Below are 15,337 nucleotides of genomic sequence, written 5' to 3' on the forward strand. Positions count from 1 at the left end.
GAATGAAGTAGAACGGATACTGGCTGCTTTCAAGTCCTACTCGGAAGACCCGACTAGAAAGTTGGAAAATCGTAATTACGACATGACGCGTGTTCAGGTGGAGTCGGAGCAAAATGGAGGCGACAAGGAACCAACTTTTTGTTTTGCTGTATATTTCGTTCCTCCAACTACAAAACGCATTTGTTAGTGTTAATAGAACTTTTCACAATCCCTTGCTCAAACAACAGGTAGCTGACCAGCTACATATATCAAATAGTGAGACAAAAACATATTTTTCACGGCACACCGTTTAATAACAATCTACTCACCATTAAACACAATTCAGTTTTGCCATGACGCCTTTCATAGTGGAGCTATCCATTGCCTCCGCCACGATTGTTGTATGACACGCACCCATCTCGGGGCTTAAAGAAAATCCGAGTTTCCCACCGGTAAATATCACTTCGTAGTGGCGTTCATGTGCTCTTATCTCGTATTCACGATTTTTTCAACATGAGTTGAAGGCCGGTATAGTTGTTTTAGAATTTTTTAAGTGATACTTTAAAAAAAAAAATTATGACGTATAAAATCCGAATAATATACGTTAAATTTATTATGAATATTCAAAGATGTATGAATTAAATACAGGCAGGTCACAAATACAACTGGATTAGAAATAAATGTTATAATTCTGCTCATTTGAATTTCAAGTTTAAAGGAATAAGAAAGCAAACAGAAGAAAAAACATCAAAACTTTATTGCCCACAACGTTCTATAAAGAACTAATAACATGTATGGGATTGGAATACAGCCTAGACGAAGACTTTGGTGCTTGGAGAAATTGATTAAGAGGTCTCGATGTCCAGCGTTATCTCGACTTCGTGGCCAGACGTCTGCTGGTAAACTGAAGGAAGTGCAGAGGCGGTGATGGGCAGACAGACAGGCACGACCTGAATGGAAACGGCAAGTGAGCAGAACCGCAAAGCCGCTTTTTTTTCCCCCTCATTTCCTATCATCGTATATTTATGAACCCGACAGTAAGCAAAACTTCATCTAAAAATGCGAAAGACTATTTGTTTTTGGACAATAACGCGCATTCCCAGTGTTTCCTGGAAGATGCCTCGCGAGAGGCGCCAGGTCCTGCTCCTCACACGTGATTTTTGGGTTACGGCAGGGAGGAACGCTTCCCGAGACACGCGCTCACTTCACTTGTGTATTTTTGAATTTTCCTATTTGTCCAGTTGACTTTAAGCCGCGCAGCAATACTGTCGAAGCTGTCCCGCACAAGCGAGAGATCCCAGCGTATAGCCCCCCCCAGGAACGGAACCAGTGCCCGGACCGAATTTACTGGGAAATAAAGGACAGGAATTAGGACCTGCATCCAGTATGTACAGATAATGGATAGTGAGCCAGTCAAATAAATGCTTCTGAACTCCAGTGTATTTAAATACAGTTTATTTATAGTTAATGTTTACCCAGAGATCACTCCAGAAACTCACTTCGGAAGCGGGTCCGCCAGCTCTCCAGCAGGTCTGGGTCAGAGCTTGACCTCTCGCCGAGTGGGCGGGGCGCCGGTTCGCCCGGGATAGGAGGATGGCAGCGCCCTCGTTGGGTGGGCGGGGCGTCGGCTCGCCCGGGATAGGAGGATGGCAGCGCCCTCGTTGGGTGGGCGGGGCGCCGGCTCTCCCGGGATAGGAGGGCCGCAGTCTCCTCCCCGCTGCGCTGCTCGTACCAGGCGGAGTGCTGGAGCTGAAAGTAGGGGAGGGCAGTGGAACACCGAGCGGTATAAATAAAATATCACACGCTATTCTCCGAAGCTGGACTAGGTGAAGAAGCGCACGCTTTCCGGTGCCTGGTCGCCTAGGGAACGGGGTGGTTGCACTTAAAACATTTTATATCATCTACCGGCGATTTAGTAAAAACTTCGCTTGCGTTTGGCTGCAGGTCGTAGCGCGGGTGTGTGGTGTGGAGGAGGGGGACAGCCGCCCCGGAGCGCAGCAGCCCGCCGTCCACATCCAGCGCCACAGGTCCACAGGTGAGCGGATGGCCACGGTGCGCCGGACGGGTCTGCGGTCCGATCTGCGGACGGGTGGGTCTCCGGTAACGTTTCGGCCGGCGATAGTGCTCCAGTAAACGTGCAGACGCGAGCTGGGATGCGAGCAGAAGCGTGTTCCGCTTTGGCTTTCCCGGTACTTTACTATAAGCGGTGTCTAGAATGTCAATTCAGAAAACGGCGCGGAACTGAATGAAGCTGCATTTCCAAAGCGTAATGTAGGCGCACGAAGGTCGCCATCTTCCACCCTGCGCTGTGCTAAGTGTTAAGGCGTGCAGCCTGAACCTTCCACCTTCCCCACAATGAATACCTGCGTTATGTCACTGTTTACCGCACCTGCAACCTGCTGCATCTTCGAGTTGCTACAAATTCAGAGCATCTCAGTCACCTGGGCCACTAGTAACAAGGTTCATCGACATATTCAATGATTAATCTGCCGCTGTTAATAATAATAAATCAGATAACGTTAACGCATATAGTTCTGTAGTTATTCATGTCCTTAGCTATCAACCACACCTCTTTATAAACACTTAAACAGTGAATATGTCATAGTGTGACTGCTTACAGAAAGGTGGACCGGGGAGGGTTAAATTCACTGTTATGTACAGGTGTCTGATTGTATGTGGGGGCCTGCATCAAGTCTTTTGTTTTATGTTGGTTGCAGTGTCTGATTTTCAGTGCAATTTACAAACCTGTCCCAGGTTCTGAAAGTTCACACTAGTCTAGCTGCTGGGGAAAGCTTCCTGAAGTATTGTATGAACACAATCGGCAGAACAGAAGCTTCTAATGAGAAATGTAGGTTTGAAGATACCAAGAGACGGTGAATTAGCCATGTGCTGTTTTTAAAGTAGATGAAACATGACTTGGTGTCTATTTATGGGTGGGAAGCCATTAACTGTATAGGAAAAGAATGTGACCTCCCCCCCCATAGGTGTTATGTTTTATTGTTTAATTATGTTGCCCCCACCCCCCTGAAGAGGGTGTTTGTGCCTGTGTACCAATCACTGTCTTGTGTACAGGAGGAAGCCGACGCAGTCTCACCAGCCCCATCCGTCCACAGCTCTCCTGGGACCAGCGAGGTTTCTCCCTGGGGCTCCCGCCTGCGATAGGCTCATGACTTCTGACCGGGACGCCGAAGTCATAGCTGAGCCACAGCGTGTCCAGGAAGCCTCTGAGATCTGTCACCCGGTAGGAGGCCGGCCGATTTCCTCGCTGTATCGCTGGGGCCCCCCCACCGTTAATGGGAGGGGGGGTGGTGATGTGACTCAGGAAAGGCGTGCTGCTGTGGTTACCCTGCCTTACCTGGCTCGATGTGACGTACACCCTCTGTGGTGTTTGGAGCTCTACGTAATGTGTGCTTTATGTGTTCCGATCTTTGGTCATGTCAGGCAGCAGACCTTATTTCAATAAATATAAAGAGTGATATTGGTGACATTTTCTCATTTGTTTTATAATTATCTGAGTAACAATGCAAAGAGAATGACAAGCCTTTTTCACCTGAAAAGTGCATTTTACAGTTAATGTCAAGTAAATGGAGGATTGACAAGTTTGGTCAGCTGGCTGGAGTGAGATTTTCAATTTGAGACAAGTCTGCACACACATGCACATGCATTTACATGCATGTAACAGATTTATTACCTTGTAAATAATCTGAAGGGTTTGCAAACTACCCCAGCACTTTTAATATCACTAATTTTAGGTTCATAGTGGAATAATATATATTTGCTGTAAGATTTCTTGAGTGAGCTTGAGTCTGAAATCATGTCATGCCTGATGCATCAGAGTTGGCAACCCTAAAAAAATAACACTACTTCATACAGTTGACGTTCATTGGTGTGGGAAGTGGGAACAGCAGTACTAGTGTAAATTGGGCAATTGTGCCTTTTACTACGCACCTTGCATATATATATGATGATTTAGCAAATATGTTGTACTTTTTAATTTGCTACTATAATATCTATATGTAACCAAGTTATTTTGTTTAAGGTGTATAATTACACAAAATGTTGAGTTTGTGAATTTATCGCAATATGGCATCAGATTGTGTTTAATAGAAAATTCATAAAACACAGATGAACGCAGATGAACAGACTATATAAGGACAAGTATTCAGATTACAACTGAAGCTTTAAAGAAAATAAAAAGCCTTAATATTTTTTATAAATACGCTGTTGTATAATTATACTGTTAATCTCCTGGTGATACCAGTGTATTGCAGATCCATATGGTGGTGCACAATCACACCAGTGTAGCGCCCACCCCTAACTGAGCACGTCGCTTGTAATGTCATTCAGAGCCACAGTGAGACGCTGTGAGTTTTCGCCTCATTTTACCTTTTGGGCTTTTGGGAAGCGTGAGGCCAGTCCCTTCAGGACAGAGCAGTTCCTTTGGTCTCTATAGAAGTGGATCCTCTTATTCTTATTCTGCTTTTTAAAATCCCCTTGCGCCACACAGTGTCATGTTTTGTAGATGCCTCTAGAGCCTCACTGCTCCATGCTGTTCTGTAAAGCTCAGCTCCACAGCTGAATCGTATCCCACGGCTCCCCCTAGGTCTGGCTCAAACCAGAGGGTCCCTAAGTGCCATTCATACGACACACATGCGTCCCGCGGGGGGGGGGATAGTGGTCTTGAATGAATGACAAGAGCAAGTGTGTCCTTCACACAGATTTTAATGTGCTATTTTAGGCCCCCCAGGGGACTTTCTCCCAGCCCAGTTAGTGGTGAGGCTCATTCTGCCTTGCCTTGCCGTCTGGCCACTGTGAGGTGAGAGTGTAGGGGTTTGGGGTGCTGCTGACATGGGCTGCTGCTTCAGTAAAGAGCTAAACCCAAATGTGACCACTGAACGGACGAGTCTCCTCCACGCGTCCCTCCAGGAGGATTCAGCGAAGGAGGTGGTGTGGGAGCATGAAGAGAGGTCCGCGGGATGGGTCAGCAGGAACGGAAAGTCGGCCCGCGCTGCGGAGAAGGACTTCGTACAGCACGTGTGGGGCCGTAGCGTATTTTGGGAATCGCCTGTCCAAGATCACGGGACGCCGAAAGGGGCTATTAATAAGCAAGTAGTGAAATGTTCTGCTGCTGGAGAAGGAAGCCAACGCCCCAAGGAGAGCTCCAAGCACACTAGCGAGAAACCCAGCGTGGAAGAGATGTCTAGCTCCACCAGCAGAGACAAGGAGGAAATGATGGGAAACATGGCAAGAGGGATGAAGCTTGAAGCTCAAACTGGGAATGTGGAGATAGAGGGACGCGGTCGCCTTAGCGTTTCTTCCACGGGAGGACATTCAAAATCTCTGAGCAGAAGATCACCAGAAACATCAAGGGGCTCTGGAAGCCATTGTGCTTCCTCTTATGGCAGAGCAGTTGTTGATGGAAACTGTAAAGAAAATGCTGCCATGTCCACAGAGAACATGCAGCTGTCTGTGGGTGCTAACAAACCGGGAGAGGAAAGTGTTTCCACGTCGAAGACTGAGGACTCTCAAGTTAAGGAGGCCCTGGTTTCAGGTAGGAGCATGTTCACAGGGGACCGTGAGTCACATCTAGTGTCTGCCTTGGGGCACAAACTGAAAACCAGGACTCAGAATTTCTATAGCATCTGTTCTATTGATATCAAAGACATGGAAAATGAGAGCGGGGTATGTTCCCCTGTGCCGTCGGGAATTCTTCTGAAGACAAGTTCCTCAGCTGTTGTGGGGAATAGACCGTGTGGTGAAACAACATCTCTGAGCCAAGCTTCTGGAATTTCAGCTCCATCTCATCTGAGTAGAGGGCGCAAGGATTTCCTCGAAAGTGAAAGGGGCAGGCGTTTCACAAAGTGCTCAGAAACTGAAGCTGAAGATTTTCTTGTCACCTGTCACCCCTCTGTGCCTTCTCTGTGGGAATGTGGAGAAGAGCATGTAGACAAGTCCACCTTGGTTTCCTGTGTTCTTCCTTTAAAGGCTGAGGTGTTTTCAAATGATATGTCTCTCAATGTGGATATCATCCAATTAAGTGGTGACTGTTCCCATCATGTGTCCATAAGGGAACAAGGTCAGAGGTCAAATGACTTCCACTGTGAGGCTACTGCTGACATTATTAATTCTACCACTCACACATTTGAAGCAACCAGTCAGCAGGCCGCCTTTAGCAGAAGCAGTGAGTGTTCTGTAAATCCATTGGTTCCTCCTGTTGCCACGTATGAGTTGGCTGGCGAAAACATGGGTGAGAATTTCCAAAAGGTGGGGCTTGTTGAGTTTGAACCTAAACACGAAAGCTCAGGTGGTACAAACAGGCATTTTATCCAGCTTGTGAGTACAGGTCAGCTGTCAGAAATGGCAGCACCGCCGGAAAATCTGGAGCATCCTGGTGATTTTGTCATCAAACCTGTGCTGAATGACTTTCGTGGCAGGAGAGCTGTAGAAAGCAGTATAATGGCCATGGGGGGCACATACGTTTTGACAAGGAAAGAGTCAGACCAAGAGCAGATGCAGCATGAGAGGCTGGTCAAAGACCCTGGTGTGAGTAAGACTTGGCTGCAGGAAGAGCCTGCTTCCATTGAAACAGCATCTGGTCTGAAGGCTCAACCATCTGTAGGACATTTGCCAACGGCAGAATGTAAAAATGGATCTCTGGATGTACACTGGAATCACACAGTCAGGACACCAAGTGCTGTGGCACAGTGTCAGACACATCGGGAGTTGGACACATCTGGAAACTGGCCTCATATCTGTGAAGTGCACTGTTCCTCAGAACCACTGCTGACGACACCTGCAGCAAATCATTCAATTTGGTGTGATCCCTCTGACACAGGAGATCAGCCTGTCCAGTCAGAAATAATAACTGGGGACACGCACTCACTCTGTTTATCGTCATCCACGAGAGCAGCCTGCTGTGAAAAGGGCATCTGTGCAGCACTTGCTGACAAGAATGACACCGTAAAGATTAATCTTGGAAGTGAGGGTGGAACTAGTAGCCTCAGTTCTGTGGCTACTACAGATCTCTCGAGTTCTTATCTCGGTGAAGGACAAGACGCCTCGGACTGTGTGGCTGTCTGTGGAATATTAGATCGAGTTGACGACTCTGATCCTGCAGATGTTTATAATCAGAGTTTAGATTCCAGGTCACAGGGTCCCCTAAATCAGATTGGGGAGGCAGGAGTTCAAGCCACACAAGTTTTCTGCAGCACTGAGGATGTTTCAGAGTTACATAGATTGTTACCAGATCAGGTTGATTGCAGAGAATGGATCCAAAAGGGTGAGTATTTGCCTGCTGCATCCAGAGATTCTGGAAATCAGGCAGGAATCCCAGTGCAGCCTCATGTTGGTGAGAGTACTTGGCCTTGTGGTCAGGTTAGTCTGTTGGATACACATCTCCCTTTGAGCAATTTAGGAAGTTCACAGACAGAACTCAAGGACTCTGAACTGTGGCCAGGAGAATCAGTGGAGTCTATAACACTGCAGAGCGTTTTGACAATGAACTGTGACCCAAAGGACATCCAAGAAGATTGTAAGCACCCTCATATTAGCAGTCAGGGCCAGGCTGCACATGGCTCTAATGATAACAGGGATTTTATCCATAGTCATGATGCACCTCCCACAGTATCTGACTGCCACTACGTTCCTCTGCTGGCAAATTTCTGGCCAGACCAGGTCTCACCCGACTGTGGTCAGAACGCGTTTTTGGTCACCCCACACGGCGAGTCGTATGCTGAACTCCAGTGGCCAGCGGAGGGCAGTGTGGCACAAGCGTTCAAGAACACGGATCTGCAGGATGAAAGCATAGCGGCAGTGAATGTGGAATTCGATCAGGTCGACATCTATGCCTCTACACCTTCCTACGAAATTTACTTCCAGGCTATGAAGGCGTCTGATGCAGTTCAACCAGGAAAGGTCAGGGATTCCATGGATGAGACGGAAGGGGACAGAGAGGTGGGAATGCTGAACATGGTTTCGAACTTGTTGGGAAAATCTGACGTGGTTGAGGAAGGGGATCTCCCTCTTTACCTCACGCCATGGGAGGATCTGTTCCAGGATGGAAAGCTTAGAGAATATCCCCCTCAGTCTGCATGGAGGTCTAGGTCGCTGAATGGTGGTGCCCAGAGGTCTGTGAAACCTGGGCCGTTGCTTATGCCAGTGGACATGGACAGCGCTGTGGGTTTCATGGGCCCCAACCCTTACGGCCTGCCAGAACCTAACAGCACTTGTACCTGGGGTTGGCGGGCTGCCTTCAACCAACCTGTAAGTGCACTTTTATGGTCACTAGAGTGGACTTAATCTGAACTGTGTTCTGTGGTTAATTTTACAGCCTGTCATAAATATTTTGTCTTTTTCTCTGCTAATTGCCATCCCAGATTGGTTAATCAATTGAGCATGTTCACATTAGGAGTAGCACTTTTTCATAGGGATCAGTGGTCAACTAAGACACTTCAGCGTGACTATTCTTGACTCTCTGCCTTCCGTCCTGAACGTAGCTTGAACGTGGTCGCTTTTTGTACAAGGAATTTTGCTTGCAGTTCAAGGAAAACGAGCAACATGTTATGAATGATATGTGCAGTTCCTCTGAAGTAACAGCTGTAACTGGAAGGTACAAAGGGCATTGTGTGTATGTCGCTTTAGCTGTTTGTGGTCTATGGCACTTGCAAACACGTCACGGACATTGCTGTCAGACCCCCAACCCCCGCCTGGGGTGACTCATTGGAATTGGATCAGTTGCCTGGCAACCACATCAAGGTTGACACAGGGGGCTGGATTTTCAGGTTAGAAGTTCAGATTTCCTGAGAAGCTCATCGCTCCAGTGCCCTTTATAAGATATTCGCAGTAGCTCTTCCAGATAAGAGAAGCTTGAGCAATAATTATCAACAGGAAAAGAAAATAAGGGTCAGGATGTGAAAAGCACCACCGATTGGTGTCTGTGCGGCAACTGACAGCTGATCTGTCACATGCTACAATTGACTGTCTGCCGTTTGTGTGACAGGGTGACAGTGCACTTAGGTTTGTTTGATAGGAGTTTGCAGGGCTGGCGGGCAGTGAGATGGGGCCTTGTTCTTTACCACGACCTAAAACAGTTCTGCCTTCACGAGACTGTAGCAGCTTCGTTCCACAAGCCATCAGGGCTCTGAACACACTAGGTTCAGATCATAGCTCTTCTGAAATACCTCATACCTGCACTTTCATGTTTACTCTGTACAATGTAGTAACCAGTGCAATACAATTTAATATAATATAATAACCATGTGCAATTTCAGTCACTAAGGCTCCCCACTCAAATAATACTGAAGTGTTGTGTACTGTTCTGTCCATTTATTGTTCCGTCTGTTCAGTGTAAATTGTTCATTGTAAATTGTTGTGCACTGTAATGTGATCACACCCATTGCACATTATTGTGTTGCCTGTTTGCTCCTTTTTGCCCTGTTGTATGTGATGTTCAGTGTTACTACATGTTGCACCGGGGCCATGAGGAAACATTGTCTCATCACACTTTGTACATGTATAAAGCTGTTGATGACTAAAGTAACCTTAACCTTAATCAATTAATCAATCAACATTTAATTTTGTGTTATTACTGCATTATCCTTTTGCTAATATTCAGGAAATTACAGGCCATAAGACATTAGCTCAGCGTTTGTGCTCAGAGTAGAGCTCCGACGTGATATTTGTGGCTCTTAAGGGTTTTGGATTCATTTCAGGGTTCTGTCAAGGTTTCTGACCTGAACCCGAACGCCGAGGTATGGGCCAATCACATGCCGTACCTCGGGGCTCCTGGATTTGATGACCCCGGTACACCTCACACATGGCAGGAAACTGCTGTTGGTCCAGACCTGCATGAGGAAGGTAAGCACGGTTATTCTATGTAACTGCACTTTGCAGGATAGCGATGACCTGTAATGCTTCTGTCACCCCTCCATTTTCCACCAGGCCAGTGGGCTGAGGTGCTGCCTGTTTTGTATGGTACTCCTAAGAGATTTTCAGGGTAGTACTGAGCCCCAGTGCCTCTATATTTAGGGTTCTCTGTCCACAATGTCACTGCCGAGGACAAGCCAGACCAGGAACTGGAGGAGTCCCAGCCTGGTGGTCCAGAGTTCACTGGCACCATGGACCTGGAGGGTCCAGACTGCACGGACACAGGGGTCCAGACTGCCGGTGAGTTTTCTTTCCCGGCCTTGGTTCTGAACTCCACTAAGATGTGTGTGGAGTCTGCATGGAGATGAAGGTGGTTCTTCAAGCTACCTAAGATGGACCATCTCGTTGACCCCTGCCTCCCTGCCTTCAGGAGAGTTTGGTTCCTGTGAGCTGGATGAGCAGGAGGACCTTAGAGAACATCTGAGGGACACACTGGAGTTCTGCCTGTCGCGGTGAGGCCGCCTGCCTTACACCACATGATCCCCGATTGGTTGAGCGCTGCCACATCTGATTGAATGCATCAATCATTGTGTTTATCTGCTTAGAAAATGCTGCTCCATGCTGATTCTGACCCTCCCCCCGTAGGGAGAATCTTGCTAGTGACATGTACCTGGTCTCCCAGATGGACAGTGACCAGTATGTGCCAATCGTGACGGTCGCCAACCTGGAGCAGGTGAAGAAGTTGAGCACTGACATGGAGCTCATCACCAATGTCTTGCGCTGTAAGCTCCGCCCTAGCTCTGTGTATCCATTTGCATTTTGCATCAGTCTGTTTGCAGGTTTCAGTTCTGCCTTATCAATGGGTCAGCACAAAGACTTTTTTTTATTTTTACACACTGTATGCCTGTTGTTCTGAAGGGAACTGAACTGTGGTGGAGTGATAGGACAGTTTGGATCGATGCTTTCTTGGTTTTCTGCAGCACTGCCACTGGTCCAAGTGGATGAGAAGGGTGAGAAGGTCCGGCCCAATCAGAACCGCTGCATCGTTATTCTGCGGGAGGTCCCGGAGTCCACTCCAGTGGAGGTGAGCTTCACCTGAACAGGTCTTGGGATTTCTGTACTGTTGGCACAGGAAATCTGGATTAGGTCCAGATCTCAGTGTCAGTGTTGTGGCTGTTTATACTGTACTAAACTGAAAAAAAACTGGAGACCCATCTCAGTGCTGCTCCCCACAGATCATTCCCTCTGGTGGCGGTGCCTCATTCACACTCCTGTTCTCCTTCCTGACTTTTTCAGGAAGTGGAGGCCCTTTTCAAGGGGGAGAAGCAGCCCAAGTTCATTAGCTGTGAATTCGCCTACAACGACAGTTGGTTCATCACCTTTGAATCGGAAGCAGATGCTCAGCGGGTAAAGGATCGTTTGGGGGGTGGGGGGGTACAGCACGTCGGACCACCTGGACAGTCAGCTGACCGTCTGCTCTCCTCCAGGCCTATCAGTACCTTCGAGAGGAGGTGAAGAACTTCCAGGGGAGGCCCGTGAAGGTGATGAGCATGCCACACAGCCATTACAGAATCTGTATGAAATGTCATGCAATAGTTCATATTCATATATAATATTGAATTGTATTTCTCTGTTCCCCCCAGGCAAGGATGAAAGCTAAGGCCATTGCCATCAACACCTTCCTGCCAAAGAACTGCTACAGGCCTCTGGAGGGGCCCCGGGACACCCAGAGGGGGCACACAACGTTCTATGGACCCCCGCTCTATGGCGCCCCCCAGCAGTTCCCACTGTATGGTGTCGTGGCCCCCCAGGCATGGCTAGGGGTGCCTGGCTTCTTGGACCCTGCCCTTGTGAGTACCCCCAAAGCGAGTGTGCTTTTTAAATTGGGGTGGGGGGTGCGTTTTTTTTTTCTGTCTCGCAGATCAATTGCCTGTTGTTGGTCCCCACAGATGGCGCCATTTCCTAATCCTAAGTACACGGATGGGTTCACAACCCCCCCGGCGTTCAAGTCCTGTGCTGGCCCGGCCCACCCCAGGCAGTACTCCCCCAGGACCAGGTCAGAGTCACTCTGGTCTGAGTTCGGATTTTGGCACCATGCCCAGGTGTAAACGCGGCCTTTTGTGGCCATTAGCATCGGCACCAGCTGCCTCCCTGGTCCTGATCCAGGTTCTGTCCCGTGCTCCAGAACCCACGGAAGACCACCACCAAGGTCCTTAGCCCACGATGCAGACTCGGAGGTCCTGGAAGGGCGCGCCCGCTTCAGTTTCGCCACTGAGTGCGTCATGAATGGCCTGCACTGCCCCTTGTCCCGCACGCCGGGGCATAACCGGACACGGGCCTCGGGTGGTGTGGGGTATCCCAGCAGGGACGGTGGACCGGGCCGGGCCGACTTCGCCCCAAGTTTGGGCAGAGGAAGGTATGTTTCAGGCTGTTAGGTCAGGATGTTGTGGGATTTATTATTCCATGTCATGGTTACGGATGCACTGTCATCAACTGAGGGCATTGAAGTCCTAGTGGGGTGAAATAGCATCTTTAGCATTTGTTTTAGCTAATGGACGTTTAGCTGTTAGACTGTCAGATTAGTATGTAATGGTGCTGTGTTTTATTTTTGAAGGAAAACTGCTTTTGGCCACAAAAAGAAGAAGGATGACAAGTTTACAGTAAGTGTGACACTGTCAGGGCCAGCCCAAGGCATCAGGGAACCAAGTGCCTGCTTAGAGTTCAGTGGCTCCCCAATCTGATCGGAATGGAAGATTAATCCGGTTTCACTCAGGGCCTCAGGCCCCAGACCTATAGTATTTCAAATAATCCGCAGTTCAGTTCCACAGAGGATGCTGGAGGGTGTTCAGGTTTCTGCTCGGTTCCCATTCTCTTCTGCACAGAGAGGGTCCCCACTGCTGATTGTTCCGCCTCAGAAGGCCCCCAGCTTCCAGCTGGACCTGTCCAGCTTCCCCTCGTTGCCAGGAGCTGCTGGATACCCAGTGGACGGGGTGGGTGTGCTCAGGAACCCTGCTCCGGCAGTGAGTGTCACCGTGCCCTGGTGTCCTGCGGGGTTTGCTGAGCAGGCCCCTGCCCTCAGACTCCCAGCCAGAAACCTACTGGGGTATTTATGGAAGGGGGGATTGGTCTACATGCTCGCTCCCCTTTACTGTGATTGTTTCTCCAGAATGAGAACCAGGACAGCAGCACTGACGCTGTTCCCTCAGGGACCCCCCAAGAGCCCCTCCAGAGCCCCCCTCCGCCAAAGGACGTCCCCACACCACCTGGTTCTCCACGGTGAGCGATACCTTAGCCACGCTGTGGTGATGATTGCAGCTCGGACTTTGCATGACGCTTGTGTCTGTTTACCCACTGGCAGGCCAATATCCTGGGGGCCCAAGCACACGCGGCCCTGGGCCCCCGGGAGCCAAACGCCTGCCTCCGCAAGTAAATCGGTTCAAGTGAACGGTGCCGCCACGGTGAGTGGGCCACGTGATCCTGGGTCAGTGAACTGCACGGCATTATGGGCGACACAGGTGGGATCACTGCACGCACGTCACGTCTCTTCTCACCGTCTGTTCACCCCAGGAGCTGCAGAAGCCCAGCTATGCGGAGATCTGTCAGAGGGTGACAGAGCTCCCCCCACCGACGCCGGCTCCGACCCCCAGGGATGCCAATGGCGCTGCCCCCACTGCTGAAGACCCCTCCTGCCCACCCACCACCGGGCCTGTGGGCCTCTGAGACCCTTCATGACCTCCAGCTGTGCTCTTAACCCCCAGAAATAAGTGTTGTCAGGTCAGGTGACTCGCTTTGCCATCACTTTTCCTTATTTTTATTTGTGGTGTTTACGGACTCGTGTGAGCCATATTTTTATGTTTTAAGGATAAAGCTGAACCTTAGTTTTTTTGGTTTTTAAAGAGAAACCCATGTCAGTTTTGGGTCTCCGTGGTCATTAAAACGCCTCCTGCCTTGCAGTTATTTCATGTTGGTAAACAGCTCCCCCTACTGATCGCCAGGCCCTTTTCCATTCACAGTCCCTCAGATACCCCGGAGCGTTCCAATTTGGGTGGTGGTATCGTTATAGCAAGGCTTGTGTCCTAGAATGCAGGTTCGGGATTCACTGGTGGGGATCTTGGCCTTCCTCTTTATGTGGTCTTGGCCTAGGTGGTGCTGAGGTGATGGGGCGGGGCTTGGTCTACCAGTCTATCAAACCACAGGTGATTCACACCTTGATTTCAGAACTGGTGGGGTTTTTCCGAATCCTGTGTCAAAGGAATGCATTTGAACCACAGTCCGCTCAAACTGTCTCTGCAGTCCTTTGTGTTTACTTTTTTCTTTTTTTTTGTCAAGGACATTTAAATTTTCTTGTGTATTTATGAACCTGCAGCATCTTAAAGGGTTGACCTCCTATGGGAATCTTGTTTGGTTTCTGTTAGTCTGATCACTGTAAATATGGATTAAGATGAAGCTGTATAATTTACAGAGGGACTGCTGTGTGCTCTTATACTGACACTTAATAAACTCTACATTCGTTTCTTGTTTGGAGGCACCTGGTTTGTCAGTTAAGTTAAACACAGCTTCCAAGTTATTTGTTAATATTACTATTCCGTAACAGGAATTAATGTAAACTTTCCTTTTACAATAGAAACATACTTCATACAGCAGTTTTTTTTTTTTTTGCTCCAGTGTTTGAAAACTTGAATTTAATTAAACTTGAAAATAACTTTTGCCTTAACTTTTTTCTTTTTTTTTTAAAAAAAATAAAAAATGCTTTAAACCCCAGTTAATTTGCCTTAGGGGACAAATGGATGCAATGTTATATTTGCATCCTTGTAGGTGAGAAATCTAAAACTTTTTTTTTTTGTAATTTTATTTTTTGTCTTTCCAGTTTTACTGAGGCATAACAGATCTTCAGGTTATCAATACTGTATTAAAATAGACTTTGGAGAATGCAGTTTGCTTGTACAGTTGTAAATAAAATATAAATGGGTTATGTTAAAGTAACATGATTTTGTACAAAATTGAATTTGCAGTTGTCGAACTTGTGTTAAAATTAATTTGTTTACCTCTTGTAGGTTGTTTTAGTTTTTCGACTTTTATTTTTAATCATTTAATGTTGCATTCCGTTTTCTGAAAGCTGGAACTGGGTCTGGTTGTTTCAGTAAAAATTTGGAACGAATAATTTGAAATAAAAATCTGTTTGGAAACCAAATGACTAGTTTTTGATGGGTCTGGCACCTTGCTGAGGTGTTTCAGAGTCAGTGTGATTTATTTCGATATTCATATTCAGCCTGAGATGGGCTTTTCTGTTAACGTTTGAGTTGCTAATGATTAGGTTTTACGCGGTATCTGATACACCAATGATCAGAGCCGGTGTTCTGATGAGTTTAGCTACTTTGTCGAGTTAAGGCAGAAATGTACTTGCTGTTATCAATGTACGTACGTACAGCCGCGGTCCGTATCCTGCGTTTTTTGCGAGAACCTCTTCACAGTGACAAAATAGCATGTAGTAATA

At 47.8% G+C, this 15,337-nt stretch overlaps 1 protein-coding gene across 11 annotated transcripts; it reads left to right on the forward strand.

Moving 5' to 3' along the window:
- The first annotated feature begins 1,201 nt into the window (after window positions 1-1,201).
- On the forward strand, window positions 1,202-15,034 carry LOC125739843 (la-related protein 4B-like). Of its 11 annotated transcripts, none has more exons than XM_049010350.1 (18): window positions 1,202-1,363; window positions 1,924-2,014; window positions 3,052-3,220; window positions 9,690-9,834; window positions 10,006-10,143; window positions 10,274-10,355; window positions 10,489-10,625; window positions 10,824-10,927; window positions 11,140-11,250; window positions 11,331-11,384; window positions 11,487-11,693; window positions 11,793-11,899; window positions 12,029-12,259; window positions 12,458-12,503; window positions 12,726-12,863; window positions 13,010-13,119; window positions 13,202-13,301; window positions 13,411-15,034. In XM_049010350.1, the coding sequence occupies exons 3-18, from the start codon at window positions 3,146-3,148 to the stop codon at window positions 13,561-13,563; spliced, it is 1,938 nt and encodes a 645-aa protein (XP_048866307.1). In that variant the 5' UTR covers window positions 1,202-1,363; window positions 1,924-2,014; window positions 3,052-3,145; the 3' UTR covers window positions 13,564-15,034. The 11 variants fall into 11 exon arrangements, with proteins under 11 accessions (XP_048866307.1, XP_048866310.1, XP_048866311.1 ...); XM_049010354.1 differs by lacking the exon at window positions 1,202-1,363 and adding an exon at window positions 1,690-1,805; XM_049010358.1 differs by lacking the exon at window positions 1,202-1,363 and adding an exon at window positions 1,690-1,805 and having other exon boundaries at window positions 3,093-3,220.
- Window positions 15,035-15,337: the final 303 nt, after the last annotated feature.

Source organism: Brienomyrus brachyistius, chromosome 4, assembly GCF_023856365.1.
Source record: "Brienomyrus brachyistius isolate T26 chromosome 4, BBRACH_0.4, whole genome shotgun sequence".
NCBI lineage: Eukaryota > Metazoa > Chordata > Actinopteri > Osteoglossiformes > Mormyridae > Brienomyrus > Brienomyrus brachyistius.